Below are 27,780 nucleotides of genomic sequence, written 5' to 3'. Positions count from 1 at the left end.
GCCCCATTATACTGAAGATAATACAGTAAATAAATAACAATTTTAAAGGGTTCAAATGTTAAAGACGGAAATAGAATTCTCGTAATTTCTCCCTATAATAAAACATTAGTTCCATCAGTCTTTTCAATAAAAATTGCGACCTGATACGTCAGCTCGTTCGACTGCTCCTTTACTTTTGTAGATAAATTTGAGGGAGGGGGCGGGGGGGGGGGGGGGGGGTAGCAATTTCTTAGATTGCCCCGGGAGATGCATTTCCATAATTAGTGATCTAGAAAACTGTAGAAAATGATTTTTTGTCGATTCATCAGTATTGTATTGAAATTTACAGTCCGTGTTTGGTAATTTGAGGGTGTTTTTATTTTGTTTGATAGGACAACTGGCTAAAATGTATAAGGACATTATAATGATGCACTCAATTGACTATTTTGTCTTTTTTGGGCCAACATGTTCAATCATTTGAGCCTGTCACCTTTAAAAAAAAAAAAGATTTCGAGGTTGAGGCCATAATTATTTCTTTGATGTTTTCTGCTCTAACACTCTGTGATAAAAATTATGTGGACCAGCCAGCCCCTATTTATACCCATATTATATAATCATTGTTGATTACTAGCATTATACAATTTTCATTTTAAGCTTTAGATACAAACTTTCGTAATACTTTAGTTTGTACATATGCTTCTTAACGCATCTATTAATCTATTTAATCTATTCACTTTCTTGTGTCTTTCTGCATGTGTGCTCTGAAAATTATGCACAAAATTATTGTAAATTTTCACTTTTTTTAATAGATAAAATTCTATTTAATTTACTTTCTAGATGAACGTAAATTTTCTTTTGAACAATCGATTGACATTATTTTATTGGCAAAGTGAGGATCTTTAACTGTTAAAGATAGTTGTTATAATTATGCGTTTTTAACTTGTTTTTATTATTATCAATGAACGAACTGTCTTGCTTATTCGCTTAGATGGCAGCAAACAGAGTACGGCGAAATCAACGTAGTCTTGAAACTACGCACTGTAGTATGATTGAATTTGATATTGTAAATCTTCGGAATGTTACCGATTCAAGTTTTGAAAGTAATATATATGAATGAACTAAATATATTATGTGGACTGATTTAGTAATTTAATTTTGTTTGAAAAATGTATCTTTTACATTATAGATTTAACAATTAAAATCCTATTATTTTACCAAAGACTACCAATTGCATGCGAAGCGAAACATGTTATGATACGTGTACGCTGGCAGCGCACAACAGTGCAGTCAGCTGAGACACAGAGCTAGCTATTGGACGTACTTTCAACGGTAGGTCAAGGAGGAAAGACGGGGAAGTCCGGGGTCTGTCGTCTGCTTTCGCATCACATATCGGAAGAGCTAGTTCGCTAGAAAATTAATAACCCACTGCACTGACTGAGCACTGCTGCACTGCACTGGCACTGTGCACAGTTTCACAGCAACTTTGAAGAGGTATTCTACCCCTAAACATACATGTTTTCCTGCATGGATGGAAAAATAGCACCTTTGACAGGTAAGCTGTAGTGTAGGCCTAGGGCTAGGCCTAACTAAGTTAGATCTAGATCTAGACTAGTTCATTTACGTACACGATGAAGGTCAAGTATGATCTACGGAAAACTAATTAAGGAGATTGACTGTGCTGGGTCTGATTTACTCTCGTCTTGGCTTGTGTCTCGCCATAATCTTTTGCTAACAATCTTTTGCCAATAACAATGGGCGCTCGTGCTTATTCTCACGAAGCCAGGTGCCTAAAATGTGGTTCAAATGTCATTGATTCCGTTATAGGCCTATATAGGGTTTCAACCCTCCCACATTTGTACTTTGGAGGGAGTCTTGCGCCACCACACTCATCATTCTCCCGCTTTCCCACCAGCTTGAAGTGGGAGACTCCCGCCACCACACCCTTCCTCCCACTCTCCCGCTTCGATGTAGAATATTCTGGATTCCATTTTTTGTTGGCGGGAGGTTTTTCATAAACCAGGAGATCTACATCGAAGCGGGAGAGCGGGAGGAAAGGCGTGCTGGCGGGAGTCTCCCGCTACGAGCTATTGGGACGGCGGGAGAATGAGCGTGCTGGTGGCGTGAGACTCCCTCCAAATGCGGGAGGGTTGACAGCCCTGAATAATTAAGCCTATAAACTAGACCCTCTATAGTCTAGTGAAAGTTGTATTTTTGAGTAATGAAATATATTATAGATATGCGATTGATCATGATCAATGTGATATCGGCGTCAGCCTAGTTCTATGTACTGTCGTCTGCGCTGCTGTGTTGTTATTATTTTTATGAAGGTGGGTTTGAACTTTGAAAAAAAAAAATGCTCTATTTCAAGCCACTAGTGATATTATGGATTCCTCGGCTACAGAAATAGCATTACTTTCTTTGAGGCTAGGCCCCTCAGAAAATAGCCTAGTGCTATTCCTGCCACCTCGATCCATAATTTCAACTAGAGCCTTTCGGTGTATATATGGTATATTTGTTTACTACATTAGGCTTTGTAATAGGCCTATACTATAGCCTTGTATACTGCTATATATAGGCATTTCCTTTGGCTTTGCATCTCTAGGCACCATCTCTAGGCATCTCTAGGCACCAAGTGAGAAAGTGCACTAACCCCAAAGAGTGTAGGGTCTTGATTTTAATTATAGTATAGTGTAATACATAAAAGGCAGTGTTAACATAGATTATGTTACAGGGTGCTACAAGAATTTTTTTCACCACTTGCCCTGTCGGGCAAGTGGGTTTTCAATTTACTTGCCCAAACAATATTTCCACTTGCCCAAAACTTTTGTTTACTAGCACAATCGAGAAAAAACAGCTGATCAACGCACGTGTGTGTCTGTGCAAGCCGCTGTCATTTGGAAACGTAGGCTAATTTTCAGCTGTTAATAATTTGGGTCAACTCTTCCATCAAGAAACGTCATGTAAATAATGGGTAATCAACTATTTTAAATAAAGTACGGACATTTTTATTTCATCATTCACTGCTATAAATATCATGCCAAAATTTGTAAATTCTTACTAAATAATAATATTGAAGATATTTTACGATAAATCTCGGATAAGTATGCGAAAACTAGACTAAACAACGTCGCTAAAACCATGAAAACAAAACAACAACGGCTTATATTCTGGGGGTCTCGATACTATTATCAAAATGACTCGCTCGGTCGGATCTTGAGACCGCAGTAATAAATTGAAAACGAGACAAAAACATTCATCTGATTTATATGAGCAGCGAGTTTTAAATAATATGTTCACAATCATTAACAGTCATTATGAATAAATATCAAACATTTGACTTTTTGTACTTACTAGAAAATCCCTGTTGTTTATTCCATTCCGATTCGCACGTGTTCATTTCCCTAGAATAATGACGTCATATTTGGCGTGATTCAACCAATCGGCAATCAGAGAATAGCAAAGGCCTGTCGGTGCGGCCTGCAGAGCTAGAGAGAGAGAGCGCGAATAAGCTCGCAGCTGGTACGATCGCGCTAGCTGTCTCTAGCTAGCTCACGGCCGGCCGTGCATGGAGGCGGAGCGGCATTCATGGCTTGAAGTGTCACTGTTGCATGCGCGCTGAGCTAGCTGAGCTGGCTAGCTGTCTGTGAAGTTTTTTCGAAATCGGAACGATCGCTTTTTTGCTTCTGGATTTTGACGACGGGTAAGAAGTTGACGGGTGAATGGTAGAGTTCTTGGACACTAGGAAATTACTGTAAAAGTATCACTTGCCCGAATCGGGCAAGTGATAATTTGATTTACTTGCCCGACGGCTCAATTTGGTTGCCCCGGGACGTCGGGCAAGCGGGTTTGTCGCGCCCTGTGTTAATCATGATAATCAGGCTATTTCTAGATAGAAATAACCATCTGCTATTATTCTGATTATCATGCAACCTTCCTCATAAACATAGACAAATGGTAGACTCTGTTAATATTGGGGGGGGGGGGGGGGCGGAGGGGTTAACTTCTGAAATTTCGACACAATCCGTCCAAAAAGTTGTTTCTTCTTTATTTAGACCTAACATTGACAATTTGATTTAGAAAATGACCAGAAAGGAAACAAATCTAGATCTAGATCATTGGATAATTTTCATATAACCTAAAAAAAAACATTGTAAAATTGACATCATTTGACGAGAAATGAAGCTTTACCTAAGTTACCTTTTTAATTACCACTCTCCACCCAGGTGTTAAATTGGGTACCCTGTAGGATGCCAAAGTCATAGTAGTTGGATCAGCATTATGATTTGGGAGCATCTCTTAAATGGCACTGGGATGGATGGAATGCCCCCCAGGGAGTGGAGAATGTGCATGCATGTACATTGTGTGTGGGCAAGCCTGAATCCAAAGACTGGGTTGTAATATCTTTAAAGCGCTGTAATATCAAATAACTTTTACTAGTTTATTGTGTGTTATCTGGTTAATATTACTGCCCTGATTAATATGACTTATTTATGTCATGTATTCTTGTACACACCAAGGTATTAAAGGTACCATGTCCCTTTTGTTGCCAACCTCAAATTTTGTAGAACTGTGCAAGAATTATGAATATGTCATGTATGTCCTATCTGTGAAATTTAAACGTTAGCAGTGTCCTCATATTCAAATTATGCAAGGAAACCTATTTACTTGCTAGACTTCACTGTCAGACACTATTGAGTGACTGACTGGCTTTTTTTCTTCTTTGGTAATAACATACATGAAAAGAGTTGTAAAGGGAACATGAGCATTTGTCTACATCAATAACCCACTTCTTGTGATGGCCAAGATTAAACTGATTGAATCTTTGCGCAGCATAAAACGTATGACCATTCGGTACAATTGTCTGAAAATCAAGACTATTACTTTTGGGCTCTATAGCCCTAAAGTCGATTTGACAACTAATAGTCGTTATTTTCCCAGTTGAAGACATTTTCAAGCCCCACCTTTTTTAGGGAAGTTCTAAATTAGTATTATCTTTCAAATGCAGTTGGAATTTAACTTTTTCATTTTTTTGGCCTGCAAATGGGACATAGTACCTTTAACCCATTGCTTACGGGAACCTGGTGGTCCCTGTGTTAAGCCTATGGGACTTATACAATTCAGTAGTCAACGGGTTAAGATGCATTAAGACAATTCACAACAAAGTGCAAGGTAGTCAGTCAACATATACATGTACACTTTAGATCAGGGCCCATATTCACAAAACCTTTAATAATAAATATACGGTATTGTCTTGAGAGGTTCTGGTTCAAAGAATGGACATGAGGTGACTCCAATAGCACTATTGGAGTCACCGAGGCGGTGAGGCCCTTAGTTATAACCAGTACCTAGTAAAGATAGCAGGGTATATGTTTTATATCCTGCATCCGACAAAAAAAAATCATCATCATCATCATCATCATCATCATCATCATCATCAATTAAAAAAAAAATTCTTTTATTAAAAGTTGAAATTTTAGACATTTTTCAACATTTTAAAATTTATTACATTAAAATGAATACAAGAAATAATTTGTACAAATATTAAACATTTTAACATTTTACAATTTCATTTTACAATTTTAATAGAATTATCAATTTTTTTTCTTCAACTTTCAAATAGGTAGTCTGGATGAAGTATGCGTTGCTATGTCGGGCAAGTGTTAGGCAAGCTTTGAGCCTCAAAGCTTGCCTAACACTTGCCTGACAGTTTGAGGTAGTTTAAACAATATTAAAAAAAAAAATTATGCACAAAATTTGAGAGTGTTTTAGTTAACAGGTCTATCACCAGTAGATGTACATCTACTTGTTTCATTGTGCACAAACATACATGTACCATACAATTTACACTGTACAAGTAACATGAACTGTACTGTAATTTGTTACAGTATTAAAGTGACTACGCAAGCAACAACAAGGGACAAACAGTACATACATTAGCATGATCCCTACGATCCTATTAAACTAAACGAAGAACAAGGTATAATTAGATTGATACATGCTATTCTGAAAGCAGCTTTGCAGAAGGGATTAGTTGTAATAGATTGCTCATCATATTGCATTTTAACTCTGACAGGCTGACAGTGACAACAGCTTGCATGCATCATGAAAATATTGATATTGATTTAATTGATTCCTATTACCTGAGTGCAAATCAATTTTTTTAATTACCAACGCGTTGTGAAGTGATGTTGCTTATGTATGCATGTTAGGGCGCTTTGTCCTACTCGCTTAGCAGCCTACATGTACATGTAAGGGGGTGTTTTTGATCCAGCTGAATTCTAAAACTGTTTTTGTCCAGAAATGTGTTTTGAAGTCATTTATAATGTGGACATCATACATCACACAAGTTTGTAAATACATGTACATATTAACAGAGATAAAATTTCTTCCTGAAGAGAAATGTTGGCAGAATGAGTGAAGTATTGTGATAATGTATTGCTTTTCTACCAGGTGTGTGTAAACCATTAGACCCAAATGTGCTATTTTATGTTTAAATATGTAATCTATTAATTATGCAAAAGTCTATTTTGTGTTTTCAATGTATACATTTTGTCTTTTATTGTTTTATTTAATTTGTTGAAACTTTGGTTCATATTTCTAGACATTACTCACTATGAATATAACGGACAAAGAAAGAGGACAAAATATACAGTTCCTCATTCTACCCTCAACAATTGCTGTGGTAGACAAAGGAACATCCCTTCACTGCTATTATGTAAAAATGTGTAGAACAGGTGAATAAACATGTGACATGACCTGTTCTAAACATTTTTACATAATAGCAGTAAAGGGATGTTCCTTTGTCTACCACAGCAATTGTTGAGGGTAGAATGAGGAACTCTATATGTTCTTATTTTGTCCTCTTTTTTTTTGTCCGTCATGTTCAAAGTGACTAGAGCTCATGAACCATTAGAATCCTTGTAGTCTTTCCAACTGTTATTGTTTCTATCTCAACTCTCTGTAGAACCCAAGCCTCTTCCGTTGGTTTTTGTGTCCAGTGTACCCTGTGTCCTATCCCGTCTGACCCCACCTGACCTTTGACCTTTGACCTCGGTGTAAGCTTGGCAAGCCAGGTCATGGGATGCTACGAGGAGATAAGGAGGATAGTAGTGTGGCTTCTTCATCCGTTGATCATCCGCTTCAGAAGAGAAGAGCCTCCAGTCAGGGTTGAACACCATGACTATTGGTGTGGGGATGTCCCTCAAGGTGTAGTGTTTGCCCCTTTTCTATTTATTTATTATCCAAATTGCATGCATGATCTCAAGCATGTCCATGTTTATGTTCTTTCCACCTGAATCCAAACTTTGTATTCTTTTTCCTCACCATGTTTTTATGTATTAGTTCATTGTATGTTTATATGTTGGTGTAAATGAAAGGCAGGTATTCTACTGACACTACTATAAATTTACATGTTTGTGTACTGCTATCTGCTGCTCAATGTCTCAGTGTGCTGGCAGTCCCACAATGCATTACCAACTGTATGGAACTGTACAGGAACAGGAAATTGCTAGATGCACACCTTCATGAAAAGGTGGCACAATTGAAAATTCATTACAGCAGAGGTAATGATGTCGGTATTAAGAATTATGTGTACATGTAGGCCTAAAGATTGAGAGAGAGAGAGAGAGAGCTCTGAGGTCTATAGAGATAGAGAGAGTGAGAAAGAGAGAAAGAGAGAAAGAGAAATAAACTGTGAGAGAGAGAGAGAGAGAGATAGAGAGAGATCTACAATGTATACATGTAGATAGAGGATAAAGAGAGAAAGAGAGAGAGAGAGAGAGAGAGTTATAATGAAGTTTGCCACCTGCTATGTGTTATATCATGTAAGGATGTCAATATAGAGCCATCATCCGTCTGTGATCCATATTCCATTCCGATTCTCGACTATGAAATGATGTTGTTAACACGTGCCTTGATTACTTTATCATACTTAACAACATACTTCTAATCATGATGACTGTACCTGGTGTCGACCAATAGTTAAAATAATTTTGCCCTGCATAATTCAGGGCACCATGAATTTATCCTCTAACAAATCAGTTGAACAATAAACATCATCATCATCATCATTTATTAAAGTCAGCATTTTCCCTCTTACTGTATGTGGGGTTACTGACTTTCACGCAGTGATAAAACTCCCTCCCTCCACTTCTTCTTGTCTTGAGCACCCTCTTCATTTAGACCAACCTTAATGCTTTTTCTCTTCATCATATTTTTCCACGAAGTCTTTGGTCTTCTTTTTGCCATCCACTTCTAGATCCCATGATCTTTTCTCAAAAAGAAAAGAACCAAATTTCCAACCAGTTCCAAAATATTAAAAAATTCTTTTTAATATGAAAATTCCATTCACCTATTTCTTTTAAATGATTAAGGATGATTCTTGAATAATCAGTTATTTCATGGGGATACCAATTAATTTGTATTTTACCTGTTTATATGCTTGTATATTTATCTATGCCGTTTTTGATGCTGTTATTTGTTTTATTCTTACCAAACAAGGCCTCATGGAAGACCACCAAATTGGTGATATGTGCCACCCTGTATAAATATCAGAAAAAAATTAATAGATAAATAAATAAGTTCAAACCAGATGGAAAGAGCTGAGGGTTACAGTGATTAAGTTTGCTTCTCCCCTTCCATGCACAGATGATGCCTGGAATGCTAAACAATAATTGTAATCATTTTATTTAGTGAAATATCAAATTGACCACATGTGGTCTCTGCATGCAGGTTGTTTGTATAAAATGTGCCTTGGAAATAAGTTACGCTTCCCTAATATATACTCGTTCATATCTGATGCAGCAAAAGAGTAGCATTTAAAAAATAGATGATGCAAAATACTGTATCCTTATTCTCTATCTCAGTATGCACAAGTCCTTTCTTGCGCGTATTTGACTTATAACAAAAAATGTGGAGGTTTTTTATGGTGGATTACCGCACCATATCTGTACATGCCTTTATTCTCATATGTTTTCTGGTTTTATACAAAATTACCCACACATTCTACATGTATTTCAATTGTTATTCTTATTTGATTACCCACTACCCATTACTGATCCATTTTAATACTTTTAGTAGCACACTGTGACTATCTGAATTGACTGCAATCAGATTTTGTAATATGTAGTAGGTACTGTATGTATACGTACTTCTTTACTTTAGGTCATAGTCCATTGATAATCATTTGTAAAGTATGTTTTATTGTTCCAAATTCCACATAACAAAGATTGTCTCATACATAAGATTTAATGAGAGAATGCATCATTAAACAATAATAGGCAATTAGACAAGTAACATAGAGAAACAATAATTTGAAAAACAGGAAACCTTAAGAAGCAAAGCTTGTATAATAGCAACAAATTATGGGCAATTGTATGAGAATAAGAAGAGTATTGAAGGAGGTGATAACAAAATATGGTCGATTGGAGAAAAAAACACCAATCCAATGGCTCCTGAGCATAATGAGAATGGGTTCTTTCAGTGTGCTGCATCAGTGATGTTTAGTATATAAGAGTAGCCAGTGGATTGCAAGCTTGATATAGCGTGTAATAAAATTCTCATTAGATACTCTCTCTCTCTCTCTTTAAACACACGATAAGTTCTCTAGCCTGATTCCATCCTTCTGGCTTTTTTATTGAAAGGACAGGTTGAGTTCTGATGAAGGTGAAAAATCACTTGTGAGCTTTTTTTATTTTTCTATTCTAGTGTTTTAATCTGGAATATCATTGTAGAAATATCCAGTAAAAATAATTGCTCTACATATCCCCTTATATATAATTTGAAATGTGACTTGAAATAAGCTACATTGTAAAAATGTTGGACCAAATTTTTATGCCAAAATGTGTGTGCCACATGCACATTTCTTTGTGCAGGGCATGTGATTTTCAGCAGAGCTGGACCATTTTTTATCTTTTTTTTTGTGATTCCTAAACCTAACAGCATACATGAATTCTCATAAATTTTCACTTTCCAGATGAGTTATGTCGGTGATCGCTCTAATTTTTTTGAGAGGGTAGGTCTGCAATTCTAATACTGTCTGGTTCATGCCTAAAGTATAATACATTATGCTTCATCATCAAGAAATGTGTTTTGTGATATTCTTAACAGCTTTCTATACTTGCAGACTAAAGACAGTGTTACTTAAAGGGGGGTGTAAACTGAGGAGACTACAATCGGGCATAATTCAACTACGGACGCGATCGCAGCAATCACATGCATGCAACATACGCGAAACCGAAGCATGAGGAGAACTTTGGTCTGTTTCGGGAGCGCTGACCATGTAGAGATTAAGTTGCTGACTACCGTTTGTTAATCAAGTCCATTTATTTACGTGCAGTTATCCAGAAGGAGACGTACATGTAGATGGCGTTCCCCTGTATTCGTCAGTTTACACCCCTTTTACCAAAACTGACAGTCCTGTTTCTACATATGTTACATCTAGTTTTTAAAAAATTCTTGAGATGTTTGATAGTGCTTTGGAAAGAATTTAATTTTCTAATTTCTTTTGCCAGTGCTACGTATGTGTTGGTAATTGTAGAATTGATCCTTGCATAATACATGTAAGTTGCAGAACGTATCACTTGGGGGAGAGAGAAATAGAGATGGTGATAAATAGGGTGAGATAATTAAGAGGGATGAAGGGTAGAGATTGAAAGAAATAGGGAGGGGAGAGAAAGAGAGGGGGAGGAAGGACAGAGAGAGAGAGAGAGAGGGGAGGAGGGAGAGCAGCATTTGATTAAACTTTAATCTATTGGATATTAGCGTGCTAATCAACAAGCAGTGTGAGTTTAATTAAGAAAGGAACAAATCCGCTTCCCTCTGCATTGATTATCTGTAATAGCAATGGGACTTCTACCAGTCCAGTCAGTCTAATGAAAAACATTCCATTGGCACAGCCTTGCTGGAAACCAATCTATAGCCATATCAAGAGGTTTTACTAGGGAATCATTTTATGATACAGTGGAACTTCATTATAAACAGCTCTGATATAACAAGGTGATTTTGCTGGTCCCAGCTCTTTACATTCTTTTATTTTTACCCTCATATAACAAGATTCCTATTATAACAATGAAATTTCCGTAGTCCTGAGGGCCTTGTTATAGTGAGGTTCCACTGTACAAGCAGTACAATATATTTTTACAGGCATATTTGAAACAATTTTGTACATGTGTGTACATTAAACTTAAAATACACAGAGTTATTTTTTGGCTGAGGTTGCCTTATGCCTGAGTCATCATGGTTTTCCTTTAAACGAGGGCCTGGTGGCTGAAAAACCGTTAGGCCCTCGATGCCCTGATAAATTTTTCCATGCGTGGGAACTGTACAGATTTTGCATTGAATTTATTCATACCTGAAACTCGGCATGAGCAGATCAGAAAGAAAAACAAGAATCCAACAATAGTCCTAATTGAAAGAATAAATAAACTTTTATTGGAGGATGCAATTTCACCTGGTGTGAGAAGTGAAATTCTAGCCATCTTTCGAACCAGGGGAATGTTTCACAAAGACTGAGATTGACTTTAAGTTGGATTTAACTATGGCAGGCTGTTCATGCCACTGTTTACTCTTGCTATTTACTGGCATTGGTCTCTCAAGGGACGAACAAATCATGGTCACAAATCTACAGAATTTACCATTTTTTGATAGTTCATTATTGAAGGAAAAAATATTATCTATAAACGATCATAATGGTGAGAGCAAGTAGTGGCATGAATGGCCTGCCATAGTTAAGTCCAACTTAAAGTCAATCTTAGTCTTTGTGAAACACCCCCCCCCCCCCCCCCCCCTGTACAAGCAAAGTTTGTGTATGTACAAAGTCAACTCACCTACACTAGGACCCTTCTACCCAGATTGCTCCAGGCACATCAATCTTGGTGCTTCACGTGGAGACAGAGTGTGTTTAGACGGTGGCATGTTTAGACTGTAGCGTATGCACACAGTGCTCATAGGTTTTACATTTGTAGTGCAGGTTGCCGTTTTCAGAATTTACTTTCCAGGATGCAATCTGAATTATTTTCTACCTCTCATGTGTTTAATATTTCATTCGAGGAGGTAATAAATCAACAAATTTGTTGTGATGGAGATAATAATAATAATAATACAATATTTATAAAGCCAATGATAAACATAAGTTTCTCTATGCGCTGTACAAGCATAATGACAAGAAATATAATCACATGAAAGCAATCAACTGCGATCTCTTCTTTGTTTTTGTCTCACAAGTGCACTTTAATCTAACCTTTGGTTTCATCTTGATTTGGCACCTTACAAATATGTTATTACTACTAATATTATTGTTAATATTGTATTGCTAGTATCTCCTATCTATCATCTGAAATCAAGGAACCTGAAGATTCTTTTTAGAGCTTACCAATACTGCACATCAGTTTTAAGTCCTATCCAAAGCACTAGGTAAACACAAGTAAATGTTTTACACCTTAAACCCTTAACTGATTGATGCCACCATCACGGTGAAATATTCTTCTTTGCATCATGCCATTTGTTACAAAACCACTACATAAGTATTAATCAATCACCATAATAAATAATAGATCTCAAACAAGCTGCATGAAAGTTGGAAGCAGTTACAGTACCACTAAAAAGAACTTTTGTTGTAATTATTTTTTTTCTTATTGTTATCATTATAATGATCATTGTTATTATTATTATTATCATTATTAATGTCATTAATATTAAAAGTTTTATTATTATTGTCATAATTATATAATATGGACTGGCTTTGAGGGAGATACCACATAATATTTCACAAACAAGACTCGTATTGCCCTGAGTCAAAGACGAGGGCAATATGGGTCTTGTGAGTGCAATATATGGGGTTTCTCACGAAAGTTAAGCCAGTCAATATTTTAAAAATAATAGTTAGTAGTATTATTAATGATATTATTATCATTATTAGTATTATTACCTGTATTGTTGATATTATTAATATTATAATTATTATGTCATTTATATTATTATTATTATTATTTCTAGATGTAGTATTACATGTACAATGTAAAATGGTAAAAAAGAGCACAAACCCATGCACCCCCCCGCATTGCATCACAAGACGTCATTCATGTGACGGAAATACCTTCAGCAACTAAGGTTGCCAATTGAACAGGACTGTAAATAACAGTGTCTCTTCTCTCACGGGCTGGGATCGAGATTAGGCGCTTCTTCATCATCTCGAGATTGCCATATAGCCTGCTATTTCTGATTTGGGAAATAATCCTGAAGTAACAAATCGTGTCTTCACTATCTTGAGATTCAACCTCGAAACTTGGAACTCGACCTTGAGAAATTAGCTTGAGATCTTTTGCTCAGTGTTAGTGCGAATTGCGAATCTTCGGTCTAGTGAAGATGCACGGGACAAATAGCTGGATATTTTTCCAAATAGTGGGATATCTTGGGATGACAATCCTGACCAAATATCCTTCTAATTGCTACTTCGGTCTGATGAAGACGCAAATTAGCTGGATAGTTTGTGATCGAGATAGTTCAAATGGCTGGATATTTGGCAATTACGAGATAGTGAAGACAGGCCTATTGCGCAGGTTGCTCTGTTCTGTTGAAGAGTGGAATTTAATAAGGGAAGCTACAACTGTGGGATCGATTGGGACCAATTGATGTAGACACTGGAGTGCATTCATTGAACACGTTTATTAAAGGCATCGCGTAGAAATGCATTATGAGAGGGAAAACGGTGAGGTTATCTATAGTATGGTCATGTCAATCTCATGGATCTGACAAATTTGAAAATACATTTACTTGAAGAGAGTTACAAAAGCAGAGGATAGGAGAAGTTATTATTAATAATTAACAGTCAATTTTTACTTAATACCTGTATATCAAACATGCTTTAATAGCCCTTTCCCTTTATTAAAGTTAAAATAAAGCCTGACACTTGATGTACAGTACTTGCTCATCAAGAGTCAGGCTTTATTTTAACTTTAATAAAGGGAAAGGGCCATTAAAGCCTGTTTGATATATACTGTACATGTATTGCACAACAAAACCGCAGCAATTGTTGTTGTTCTTATGATGTACTTTTCTAATTGACTGTAATGCCTCAATTTCCTGTATCATACAATACAGAGCTCAGTGGAAAAAATAGCCTTTTTAAAATGCAGAACTCTTGGCTTTTTGTATGGCGAACCGGATCAATTATAAACGAGACTTGCTATCACAATGTGGCCTTTAAGCCAACCTAACTTGAGTAAATTATGATGTGTTAACCATATTGATTCTACATGAATGCATTGATGTAAGGAGATGTTGCAGACTTGGACTTGAGATGCCAGTAGTCTAATAGTACATACCGGTACTCCAATTTAACTCTTTACCACAATCCCTATAAAAGCCTTGAGTAGACCCTCGATCTGTCTGTTTCTGGCTGTTTCTTGCTGCATGTTTAATATGGGGCACTAATTTTGTTTTTCTTGTGAATATTTTGAAGTCAGGTAATCAATGGGAAACCAGCTGGCTGATCTTACAATGTACATTCACATTCATATTGTCCGAATCTCGCGAGTCTTCTCATTCTATTATATCCCAAGTTGGCCACTCAATATTCAAATTTGCATTTTCTTTTTTTAAATCTTTATATATCGTCGCTGTTTTCACAAAGTGATGGTAGTGAAAAAAAATTGCATTCACTTTGCGTTACGATTTTCCTCACTATTGTCACTTCGTGAAAATAGGGACGGTATATCAAATTGAAATCCAACTACCACATAAGTCTGTGAATATTGATGTGTATCCCCTCTTTCTTTTTTTCTTCTTCTTTTTCTGTCTTTTTCCCCTTTACCAATATTTTGATTAGTTACAGCCAGCCTTACTTTATTATACATATATTCTTTTGTCATGTGTAAATTTGCAATATTTGTTTGTTATATATTTGTAAAAATGAAAAAAAGAAAAAGAAAATCAAACAGAAATAAATAAATCAAATCAAATCAAATCAAATAATTTCAAGTTTTCATGTATACATGAATTAAGATACGTGTATATTACACACTTTCTAGAAATGTCTACACTGTAGCTACCCTTGTTTTTCTGATTTTGTTTTTGTTGTAATTATTCATGTTTGAATAGTTCTGCTTTATTCCTGTTAAATCATGTCTGAATTAATACCTTCTTGTCTTTGTATAGACCTCTCTTTAGTTCCTAACACACTCTTTTGGAATTCTTTTTTTTAAAAACTGCAATAGTACCAGTGCAATAGTAGCAATGCAATAGTAGTACAGTACCAATTCAATAGTACCAAAACTACTAATACAATAGTACAAGTGCAATAGTAGCAATGTAATAGTACCATTTCACCATTATATAAAGTATGGTAGATACCTGTACATGTGTAGTACTCTATGTATGGGCATCGCCCCAGCTAGAAGGTCAAAGATGAAGCGAATAGCTCTGTGCATTAAAGCTAAATGATTGAATCACTGGTAAATTGAGATAATGCAACATTCATTCATGAAAGCTTTGTAAAATATCGAGAATGATATTTCACGAGGCCAACATGAATCCTCTACACTCTCTTAAGCCTTGTTCCAATATGCAGCGGTACACTGCTCACTTCCTTTATGATGTCGTAAAGTTAAGACACTCCACATTTCTGTATCTTCTAACATAAAGCTAAAGTGAAAACGCTTAAGTTTTTATGTTTGAACGAGCTGTAACATCAATGACCACATCCCGTCATCTGTCGACACAGAATTTTTAAAATCTCAAGCCTCCGTCAGATACATGTATGATGTGGTAAATCGCGGCGGGCTTAATAGAAAAATGTATTACAGTGAAACCTGTATTTAAAGACTGCTCAAGGGAAACATGGAAAGTGGTCTTTATAGGCTAGTGGTCTTTATGTACAGGTTCCTTTAGTATGAAAGGTTTCAATGAGAAACCATATTTAAGGGAAACAAAAAAATGTGGTCATCATAGACATGTGGTCTTTCTATTGGTCGCTATTTGGTTTGACTGTATATCTAAATTCAATTCAATTCAATTCAAATTCAACTGCAGGCAACAAAGGTTCCTATATTTATATAGTGAGCTCTGTGTGAGATAAAGAGGTGTGAAGCGTATCACTTTATCATCATACCAAAAAAAACTACCATGGTTTTGTTATATGTGAACGAGGCTTTTTGCAGTCCAACAAACCCATCCATTCTATTTGTATTGTCTCACTTGTCCAGGTTTTATGTGTAACTAGCTGGATTGAATTTTTTCAAAAGCGAGAGAGAGAGAGCTGAATCCTTCAATTAGGCTGGTAAATTCACACTTCACTTTAAAGGGATATAACCAGGCTTAGAAAAGATAGCAAAGAATTAGGCTTCTACCTTCACACTTCACTTTAGAATTATATTGACAGCCTTGGCAAAGAATTAGGCTTCTACCTTCACACTTCACTTTAGAATTATATTGACAACCTTAGCAAAGAAATGGCTTCTAGCTTCACTTTTCACTTTAAAGGGATTCAAGCAGCCTCGGCAAAGAATTATATGTCTAACCTTGACATTTTGTTTCACACGTTTTGTATTTCAGTCACATTAGAATTACACTCACTCAATGACAAGCATTTGATATGTTTTCTTTTTCAATGTAAGAAGATAATTGAAATACAACATACTGTACTGCATTGTAATCCATTGACTATCTTTGGTAGATGGCAAGTTCTTGCATCATGTAACAAACGGGATGGGAATGCTGCAAATGTACACTGAATTAAAAGCATATGCAAATTATTTTTTACTTGTATTTATTCATTTGTCATATTTTTTAAACCCATGGTGGCCTAATCAGTGATTAAGACACTGTTATTTTTTTAGGGCCCTGCACACATCAACACATCAAATGTATTAATGCACAATTTAGAAAACAACACAAAACTAGTACATTCATGCAAAAAAGTTAACTTAAACAAGATAAGGATGCACCATGTTGCAGTACATGGGAACCTACAGTATGCTCTGTAGTTTATCCTTAATATACACAACTTGCCCATTTTGCACACTCACCAAAAAAAAAATTGTTCATGTATGATCAGTTGGATATATTCTGTAAATAGTTTATCCTTATACGGGATATATTTTTATCAATTTTGCCTTGCTAATATTGATGCAGTGCAATCGTCCAGGCAATTACCCTGCTTCTTACTAATTGATAAATGTACATGGAATTAGTTTGTACAGCGAAGTTCCTTTTTCGTGATAATAAGTCTGGATTTAAATCTAGAGCTTAGTGCAGAATGTCATCTCTAAGTGCTTTACAGATACTATTATTACCATTGGATTCATTCATGTACACAGTGTGCACCATTTCCACTCGCTGGGGAGTATTCCTACCATATGGTCACCATGACGGCAAATGGCAATGTCTATATCACAAAGGCTTTCTTCATCCTACCAGGTACCCATTTCTCTCCTGGGTATGGAGTAGGCTTGAGCCGGTACGGTCGATCACACCGGGACCCGACCGTTGCCGTCGGGTCCCGGTTTCGTTTTTTGAGAACCGGCGCTCCGAAAAAAATAATGAAATATGTAAGAAATTGCAGTTTTGCACACCACTAAAATCAATCCACCCTAAAACTTAAGTATTTAATTGTTACCAATCGTATTCTAGCTCATCCAGAATCAATCCGAACTGCTGATATAAATATGGGTTGCAAAGCAGTTCGCCCCATGGGGTTGTTGTTGCCAGCTGCTAGCTAGCTACTGTACTGGCCGGGTCTCTCGGCAGTATTAATAAATCAGGTTGAAAGAAACATTAATGTTTGAATAATAAAACGACTTTCTAAAAAGTACTTCTTTACAACATACCGATCGAATAATTTTTAAAAGACAAAATATATATTTTTTCTTTGATTTTGAACACCGCATGCTTCTTTTAAAAGCTGAAAATGACTTGGTAATCACAAGAAGTTTCGATACGGATAGCTGTTGCAATGCAAGTTGAGACTAGTCTCGGAAAATGCGCAGTGCTCCTTGTTAGCTATAATGCGTGCCAGAACGAACCCAAACAAAGACGTGATCGTAACGAGAAAAAAATCATTAAAAACTACGAGAGCACAATTGGAAAGACAACTACTCAAAATTATCGTAAGCAGATACATAACTTGGAGGAAGAATACAATAGTTGTCCAAGAAAAGCCACATAAATAGTGATATTTAATGAGTTACTATAGGTACAATCATTATCGGAAGGGCCTGCATGCTGCAATATATCTAAACGTGTTTAAATTGAACACGAGGCAAATACCGCCCTCTACGGTAAAAAGCAGTATAACAAAGGATTCGAGTATTTGCAGCTAGCAGGCCCCTTGCGATAAAAATGTACCCAGTAACTCCTCGATTATCACAATTTCTGTGGCATTTCTTGGGCGATTATTGAATTCTTTGTCCAAGTTAAGTATCTGATTATGGTAATTTTGAGCAGTATATCTTTCCAATTGTGCTCTCGTAGTTTTTAATGATTTTTTTCTCGTTACGATTACGTCTTTGTTTGGGTTCGTTCTGGCACGCATTACAGATAACGAGGAGCACTGCGCATTTTTCCGAGACTAGTCTGAACTTGCCTTGCAACAGCTATTCGTATCGAAACTTCTTGTGATTACCAAGTAATTTTCAGCTTTTAAAAAAAAGCATGCGATGTTTAAAATAAGAGATAAATATTTATTTTTGTCTTTAAAATATTATATGATCGGTATATTGTACAGAAGAATTTTTAGAAAGCCGTTTTATTATTCTAACATTCATATTTTTTGACCAGATTTATTCAACCTGCATTAATCAAAATGGCGGCTCGATTGTAGTCTTTATATTTTTGCTCGAGTTTTTTTACTTTTAGAGGCACGATAATGGCACTAAACATCGCCAATCATGGATGAATATAATGTCAAATGGAAGAATATACCAATCTGTGCCGAGGTATGCATGTGTTGATTTATTTGACTGATAAAAATGTCACTTTTAAGGGACATACTGATGATATGCGCTTTTTATAGAGGCAAGTGACAAATCCTGCGAGCTGATTTCGGGACACCGGGTCCCGACCGGTGCAAGGCCGTCGGGACCCGGTTTATGAAAATCCCGACATGACAGATTAATGTCTTGCCAAAGGACATTAGTTTCCTGTCGGGGATCGAACCCACCACAACCTTTGCAAGTCCATTCAAATGCTCAAACCACTGGACTATGTCACCTCCAGGTGATAGGAACAGTAGTTGTACAAACAAAATGATTGAAAGGAAGTGCAGACTTTGATGTGCTCTTTTGGGAAACTAGAAACATGACCAATACCATGGTAAGAATAAACAGTTGTATGGTTTTATTTGGTAATGCCTTGAAGTTCCAAATAGAAATCAACAACACCAAAAGAAGGAAAAAAGGAAGGATCTTATCGATGTATCATGTATGCATGATGCGAACAACAGGAATTCATGCATATTGGTCAATATTAAAGATTGAAGCCTAGTTCTTGTCATGCAATCACATGCATTATACATGGACATGCACCTGTTTTTATCAGGTAAACAATCCCAAGTATACGTCTACATGTATGTCTATGCGTTGACGTTTGTGGAATTATCAAAATGATAAGAAAGTGGCACAGGCTTGCAATACATTAAGTCACATGAACTTTACACAGAACTGTGTCTATGGGGCAGCACAAGCCTCTGGTAGGAGACTGTATTCCACTACCTTTTTGATAGCTGTTACTTGTCACGTTTTAATTATGAGGGAATATGAAGAGCCAACCTTTCCAGGGGACATTTTTTCCCCTATGCTACTCTTCAACACTTACATAAAAAGAGTGAAAAAGCTCACCACTTATGTTCCACTCTTACCAGAACTCAACCTTCTCTTTATTTGATAAGAGTATTACATGTACTGTACATGTAAATCTTATAGGTTATTACTTCTTGCAGATGAACAGTGTGAACACCAATGGTAAGGACAAAGCGTGCTTGGATCTTTAAATCATGCAATGGTATGCCTACTTTAAAGGGATCTGGTAACTTTGTCTCAGATTCTGAAACAAAATCCTGGATTAAGCTCATGCTGCAATCATAATTATAAACCTTTAGGTCAGTCAGGAACTCCATGACTTTTACAAGCCGATCGCCTGTCTGATTATCAAGATATTTATGATTGAAAATAAAACCAAATTTTGCGTTTGCCTAATGGTTTTCATAACACTACAGTCTATCGGGGAAAACAAGTATGATAAAACCGGTCACTCAAAGATTTTTGCTTTTTTGAGGCACTTAATGATCATTTTGAAGCGCAATTTTTTTAGGGTTCAATATTACACCATATCACAGACACTGATAACACGTAGGGCCTTTTATCTCAGATTTAATATTGTTAAACAATGCCTTTAAGCAATGTGAACACATTTCCAAATGGTACATTCGTATCCTCAATGATTAGACACTCATGGGACTGTTTATATGATAATGACAGATATATATGTATATATATGAATGTATATAATATATGAAAAAGCAGTGAGAACACCCTATATGGTAATGACACTGAGATCCGTTGAAGGGCTAGCTGATTGAACCGAGCAATTTGAGTTGATCAATTGCCTCTCAGATTTGGTAATCAACTCTAAGTGTTTGGTCACACCCAAGTGCATTGGTTTAGATGTAAGAGAGAGAGAGAAAGTAAGAGAGAGAGAGAGAGAGAGAGAGATGGAGAAAGAGAGAGAGAGAGAGAGAAAGAGAGAGTGAGAGAGGTGAAAATACAGAGAGGGGGAGGGGTTGCGGATCTACTCCTCTACTCAGACGGGTAGATAGGACATTTCTATTCAGATTGCTTATTCATACGCTTCATTGGTTAAAATATGGAATTTATTTATTTATTTATCTAAATAGTTTTGATGCCACTCTGAGCTATTTCTTGCTTTGAGGGCAATAAAAAGGCATTAATTATAATGATAACAATAATTATAACAATCATAATATTGATAATGATAACAATAATGATGATAATAATGATTTTGTTTACCCATGGAAGTCTCATAGAGTGGTGAAGTGTGACGTCATCAAAAATCTATTTTTAGAATTTCTCAATTTTTTTTCTTCATTTTTCCGAAAGACCATCAAAAATAATGTCCAAATGTGGAGAACCAATTGAATATGTTAATTATTGGCTGAGATATGACCATCTGAATAAATATCCTATGGGAACTCAGTGTTATGTGCGCTGGCTCCTATTATGGTTTAGTATGAGTTTCCATAGGACATTATTTTTGATGGTCTTTCGGAAAATGAAGAAAAATTGAGAAATTCTCAAAAATAGATTTTTATGACGTCACAGCTTCGGTACTCTATTGCCATCAATGCTGCTCTTATTGAGGGTCCTGAATTATTATTACCCCAGTGATCACCAGTAAGTGGCAAATGTGGACTTATGCCTTACCAAATGATCTTAGTACTGGGCAAGACAAATCTGTTAAGGGATAGTCTGTTGACCGATTGCCTTATGGATCTCAACAGACTATTTATCTTATTTCAATGTAAAGTAGGTTAAAGGTAAAGACCAGTTATGGTCAAGCGATTGCATTGTGAGAGAAACGTTGTGGAATCGATCAGAAAAGGTTGATCATCTAGCATCTAGCATCTGCAAGGTTCTGGAATCATCAAAATGATAAGACATTTGGCCCATTCTTCGTAAAGTTACAAGCACTATACACAGAAAGATGTATATGGGACTACCCTATATCTCTCACAGACCATGAGAGAAACAAATTTACCAAATATATGAATTAGTAGGCGGTTTCCCGGCAAATTTGTTATCATCATGTATTAGTCAAAACATATTCTTTCACATGATTGGTAATGAGAGCTTCCATTTCATTTTTTGAAATTGGGGCGTTTCCAATACTGGTCTTTACCTTTAACATCTATAAACTTAGATAGCTGTCATTTGAAATCAGGAAGACATTACCTTTGTCGTCCTAGCTTTGCTTTTGACTTGTTATTTTAATAGGCTATGTCAGATTATTTGTCTAGTTGATTAGAGTCCTATTACATTTATGACTTTATCTTGTTTTGGTGGGAAGTGGGTAACATCTATAAACTTAGATAGATGTCATTTGAAATCAAGAAGACATTACCTTTGTCATCCAGGCATTGCTTTGTCTTGGTTTAATAGGCTACATCTGAATATTTGTATAGTTGATTAGAGTCCTATTACATTTATGACCAATTAACCGACTTAAAATAGAAGTAGTAAAGGAAACTAATTATTTTTAGTCCATTTACGAGGCATCCCTATATCTGGGCAAAATGGAAATAAGCTTTATGTACATGTATACATACATACATGTATACTTAATTGTACGTGTTCATCCAGTTTCAGTTTCAATTTTATTTTTAATTTCAAACAGAACAGTAATTTTGACAAGAAATCAGATATACAATTCAATATTCAATACCGGTAATGTAATACATTTTACATGGTTTGAAGTTATGAAATAGAAAGTATACATAAATATCCAGTATAATGGTTTTTTTCAAAAGTTGTTTTAAGATAAACCTGTGGCAAAGTCTTCTTAGAATTGACAAAACAATATACATCCGTGTGTATATACATGTACATGTACATGTACAGGGGATGTACATGTATACATGTACAGAGTATTATAATTTTTTTTTTCTTTCTTTACTGTTTCTCACACTTCCTGGATCTTCCAGAATTGCTACAGTCTTGAACCATGGCACAGGTTGCCTTTATAGAGAGGTGGCCACCAACACAGGTTTTCATGATAATAATATATTATGTTACTATCTACTCTAGATCGTACATCACCTGTTTTATCATTAAAATATAGAAGGAAAAAAAGGCATTTTCTCCCACACAGTTTTGTTGGAGCCTTGGATAATGTTTTGGGTTCCTTATTTCTGTCTTTTTGCATACCTTTCAAGACTGCTTTTCATGCACATTGCATTGTGCATGATACTATGTTGCTATCTACTTTAGATCATACTTAACAGTTTTATCATATAAATCGAAATTAAGTGCATTTTCGTTTCTGCACATTTTAGGTGTGTTGAATTGTTTGTTTCTTATGGTGCTTTTGATACAGGTTCTGATACTACAGTCAAACCTGTCTATTAAGGCCACCCAAGGAAAACATAAACAGTGGCCGAAGTAGACAGGTTGCCTTTATAGACAGTTTTTCTCAACACACACATTTACTGACCCTAAGGTGGTCTTTAAAGGGAGGTGGCCACTAAAATAGATAGGTTTGACTGTACATGCACATTGCATTGTAGTTTGTCCATCTAATTTAGATCTTGCACCATCGGTTTTATTGATTGTTGGTTGCATTTTTTTTCTTCTTCCTACCTACATGTACACAACTTTTGAAGTGTTGAATAATTATATCTTTCTGTCCATAAGTTGATTTGGTTTCTTATTTTTACACCAAATGCACATTGAATGTGTATGCATCTTGCATGAGAGTATGTGACTATCTAAGTTAGATATGAGTACATTTACACCACCAGTTCGATCACTTGCAGTTTGATCATCAACCAAAAATAACATCCCTGATAAATTGCATTTAAAATTTTCTCTGCTGTGATTCCTGTCAATTTCATTTGTCTCCATGTTGCTACTGAGAAATTTAATTCACATTTTGAGCCAAAACAAAATCAAAACATAATACATCTACATCCATACTCATTACTGTGTATGTATGTACAGCTGTATGTCATTACATGTTTTGAAACAGTTAAGTACACGTCAGATGTTTTCAATTGATTCTGATATAATACTAAACAGCTTTGAGAAGGTACACTAATTAACTGCTTGTGTAATCTGATGTGTTGACAGTGCACACAAAGTAGATTTCTGTCTCGTTTGAAAGACATGTGTAATGGAATCTTTGTTGCAGTCATGATATACAGACAAACCTGTCTATAAAGGCCACCCAATGATAACATTTAGTGTGCAAAAAGTGACTATGAAAAAATAAAACTGCGCAGACTGTAAAATCACATTCTGATTTCATATATTTACTGTATTGAATGGATATACAGTACATGTTACAGTGTGTTTAATCTTTATTAAAGGTATCTAGGTGGTTTATAAACAGTGAAAGTTGAGATGTTATTTACACATTAGGAATAATATAATATAAAACATGTATCACTATTGAGGGAACATTTTCAGCAAATGGTCATCATCTTGTCAAAGATACTGTAATCTTATTTCTCTCACGGAACGTTTTTAGTCTTTGAGTGAAAAAAAAAAATCTTAGTTGCCCCCTTCATAATGAGATATAAAAGAGAGGAGCAGCTTTCATTAAAATCACATCATAGTTAGGGGGTTCGATGCACTTTATCACTTGCACACACGTAGCCCTCCCAATCGTGTTACTAGTCTGTGAATCTGCTGATGTCACCTCCCGCATGTATCATTTAACGTCGTGAAAACTGGAAAGTCACGTCGGGCTCACACGCCTTTAGAATTCAGGCTCCCATTCACTTGCGTGTTAAGGTGACGATAATTAAAAATCATTAAAGGCTTTTAGCCTTGCTGTTGCAATATACTGTGTTACTATATAGGAAGATGATCCAATTACATTTTGGGGTAGCTAGGTCAAGATCATAATTGTTGGTTGATATTTGATTATTGGCTTTTTGTTTTCATTGTGATATGTCACAAATAATTCCATCCATTTCCTATAGATACTGAATTTAGGGCGGAGGCATATAGGAGACGTAGTTGCATTTGTCTTGCTTTCATATATGACATAACATATGAAAGAAACACAATTCAAAGAGTTTTAGACATGTCAGTCACTTGTTGGAATTAACATTAGACTTATCCTGGGATTTAAATCATTTTTAGTTTTTTAGTTTTACTTCAACAGGTGGACTACTTAATTCTCTTATTCCCATAAGCATCTAAAATTGTTCCCATGGCATGCTAATATTTCACTAGGAGAGAAAAAAATCACAGCAAGTTGAATTACCCCCCCAAAATAGAAGAGAAAATTGGTAAAATTTTAAGGGGGGGGGGGAGACCATACCAAATCTAACCCCCCAAAATAAGTTTAGTTATTTTGATGGATTTGTCAAATTCTTTCCTACTAATATACAAGATTCCCCTTCAAAGTTCATTTATATCTTGTACATTTTTGTAAGGAACATCGTAGTTCAAAATGCAGGATTAAAATTCACCTTTCATCATACATGTATGTACACTATTCTTTGGGGTGAAGTTTCCTTTAAGAATGATGATCAAAGCTCTCAATTGAACCTCATTCAATATTTATTAACGTGGTTGAACCGGGTAATAGCCTCTAGATATTAACTGTTAATAATGACCAGCTTTACCAGCCACAACACCATAGAGAATTAAACCAGGAGCTCAATTTAGATTGATGCATCTTAGATAGGCATCTTGGGTGAAGACACACTGGAGAGGTTTAAACGACAGTCCGTTATTTAATTTTAAGACCGTATGGCCGCACTCGTGGCTACCAAACTTTATGTTATCTTGAAGTTTAATACATGCTGCAATCATAATTATAAACCTTTAGGGCAGTCAGGAATCCCACGACTTTTACCAAGATATTTATGATTGGAAATCAAAATTTCATTTATCATTTTCCTAACATTTTTTTTTATAACACTCCAGTCTATTGGGGAAAATGAGTATGGTAAAACTGGTCAGTCAAAGATTTTTACTTTTTTGAGGCACTAGCTTCATGATAATTTTGAAGCCATTTTTTAAGGCTTCAATATTACACCATATCACAGACTCTGATAACACGTAGGGCCATGCATCTCAGATTGAACATTGTTAAACGATGCTTTTAAACACACATAGAAGTGGGCTCTTATGGGGAATTTGACACTGTTTGGGTGTTTACCCAATAACAGGTGTTTTATGGCGAACATACAGGCTTTATGCAATGCTCTGTCTTTTCTCCATGTGATAAGGTCATTATCTGACATTTGCATTATACAAAGATTATTATCACTCAAAGACTCTCCGAGAGGCATGGGGGTATTTCTTGATTGGCCTACGGGTATGCTGTGTGCAGACCCATCAATAGTATTTTCACCAAGTCTGGTATCAGCGAATCGTGATTTTCTGCACATTGAAACTGGTGACCCTCTCCCTGAGAAGGTTGAGTTCTGGGAAAAGGTGAATAATAATTTTTGAAAAAATCATTGTATTGTATCCATGCAAGTACATCAGATACAAAATGTTCCCTGAAAAGCATGGCTCTTCAAATGCCTTCATATTCTAATATGCCATGTAACATCGTAAAAATCTGGACAGATTTTTACGCCTCTTGTTTGTGTAGTCCCATATACATCCTTCTGTGTACAGTGCTTGTAACTTTACCAAGACTTCGCCAATTTCTTATCATTTTGATGATTCTAGAACCTTGCCATACACACACACATACTCGTATGCTAGATGATCAACCTTTTCTGATCGCTTCCACACCGTTTCTTTCACAATGCAATCGCATGACAAGAACTCAACTTTACCTTTAAGAGGCAATTTCATTAGGAGAACTGAGCGAGGAGTGCCTTTAAAGTGAGTAGGTCTGTGTCTGAAGGGTTAGCAAACAGAGTTGAGCCAACACTCTGTGACTGGCTATGAGCTTAGTCAGGAATGATACCCAAAATGCCATCACACGAACGTGAGCTTAACACTCTCCATCCACAAAATACAACCGTGATACAGGGTAACTGGGAGTTAGTCTGCAGATACAGACTCTAATTTGACACTTCACCAGTATAAGCTAGTTCACGGTTGCAGTCTGAGCATGAGCAGATGAAAGTCATTGCAGAATAAATTTTAAAATACACCGAGATGAAATACTGGATACGTGCTCATGAAAGTTATGTAATCATTATTAATTCGTGCATCATCAGTGCACTCTATGATACACAGGTGGAAGTATTCTTTGAAAAGGGGAAACAAAGGATAGCACCTCCATCGCTGTAGGAGTGATTATTTCAAAATGTTCAAAGTGGGGCCTTTTCATGTGTTGAAGATCTGTGGATATTCGGGGTTATTGCAGTAATGTGCTAACCGTGAACTGGTCTATTCCTAAAGCCTTGAGCAGAGCCTAGCTCTGACAGTCTCTGGCTGTGTCCGGAGCGGCTTAATGACAGAGCCTATGCAATATGCTGTCAGCCTAGTCTCATCGTGCAGACACTGTTACTCACAACGACTGACGAGGGGTTTTGCATGCAGACTAGTCGTAGGTAATCTACTCACGTTGAATAACATTTAAAAAGAAACTGATAAAAACCTTATCTGAATCGCTCTGTAGCGCATCAACCCAGCCTGCTTTGGCGCTAGTTGGGATGGATAATAACAATATTGAAATTTTCAATGTTTGTCAATTAAAGCCCCACTGCACTACTTAGAGCTACTTGCGCCCTCTATATAGCAAACAATGCCCAATTGGTGCCTGTTGATCCCCCATGATCCCCCATGATCCCCTTTTTCTTAGATAACTGAGAGCTGATTTGATAAGATAACCACCTGTCAGTGACCTTGCAGGGAGGTCTAATCCCCCCTGGCCAAACTAGTACAGACGGGCTTTAAAGCTGATGCAAAAACTTCACTAAAAGGAGACACTGTACTGTACTGCTATGGGTTAACCTGCTGTATACTACATACAGTTAAGAACTATTAAAATTATTCATTCCTTTTGCAAATTTGATGCATTTGTGCGTTTTGTAACTCAAGAACGAAACATGGACTCGTCGAAGTAGGGCATTTGTTGAATACTTTTAGATGTAAG

The 27,780-nt window shown here is 36.2% G+C and overlaps 1 protein-coding gene across 1 annotated transcript in view; it reads left to right on the top strand.

Annotated features, from left to right (window-relative positions):
• Positions 1–1,228: 1,228 nt before the first annotated feature.
• Positions 1,229–27,780, top strand: part of LOC764416 (sialidase-3) — a 68,792-nt gene continuing 42,240 nt past the window's right edge. Inside the window, exons 1-2 of the mRNA XM_030987916.1 lie at positions 1,229–1,531; positions 6,944–7,185. Of these exons, the coding sequence (XP_030843776.1) occupies positions 7,056–7,185 (130 nt within the window). The 5' untranslated portion in view covers positions 1,229–1,531; positions 6,944–7,055. The remainder of the gene's footprint in view (positions 1,532–6,943; positions 7,186–27,780) is intronic.

This window comes from Strongylocentrotus purpuratus, unplaced genomic scaffold, assembly GCF_000002235.5.
Source record: "Strongylocentrotus purpuratus isolate Spur 01 unplaced genomic scaffold, Spur_5.0 spur5_scaffold_17, whole genome shotgun sequence".
Lineage (NCBI taxonomy): Eukaryota > Metazoa > Echinodermata > Echinoidea > Camarodonta > Strongylocentrotidae > Strongylocentrotus > Strongylocentrotus purpuratus.
Note: the sequence above shows the minus strand (reverse complement) of the source record. Positions and strands in the feature narration are given on the sequence as shown.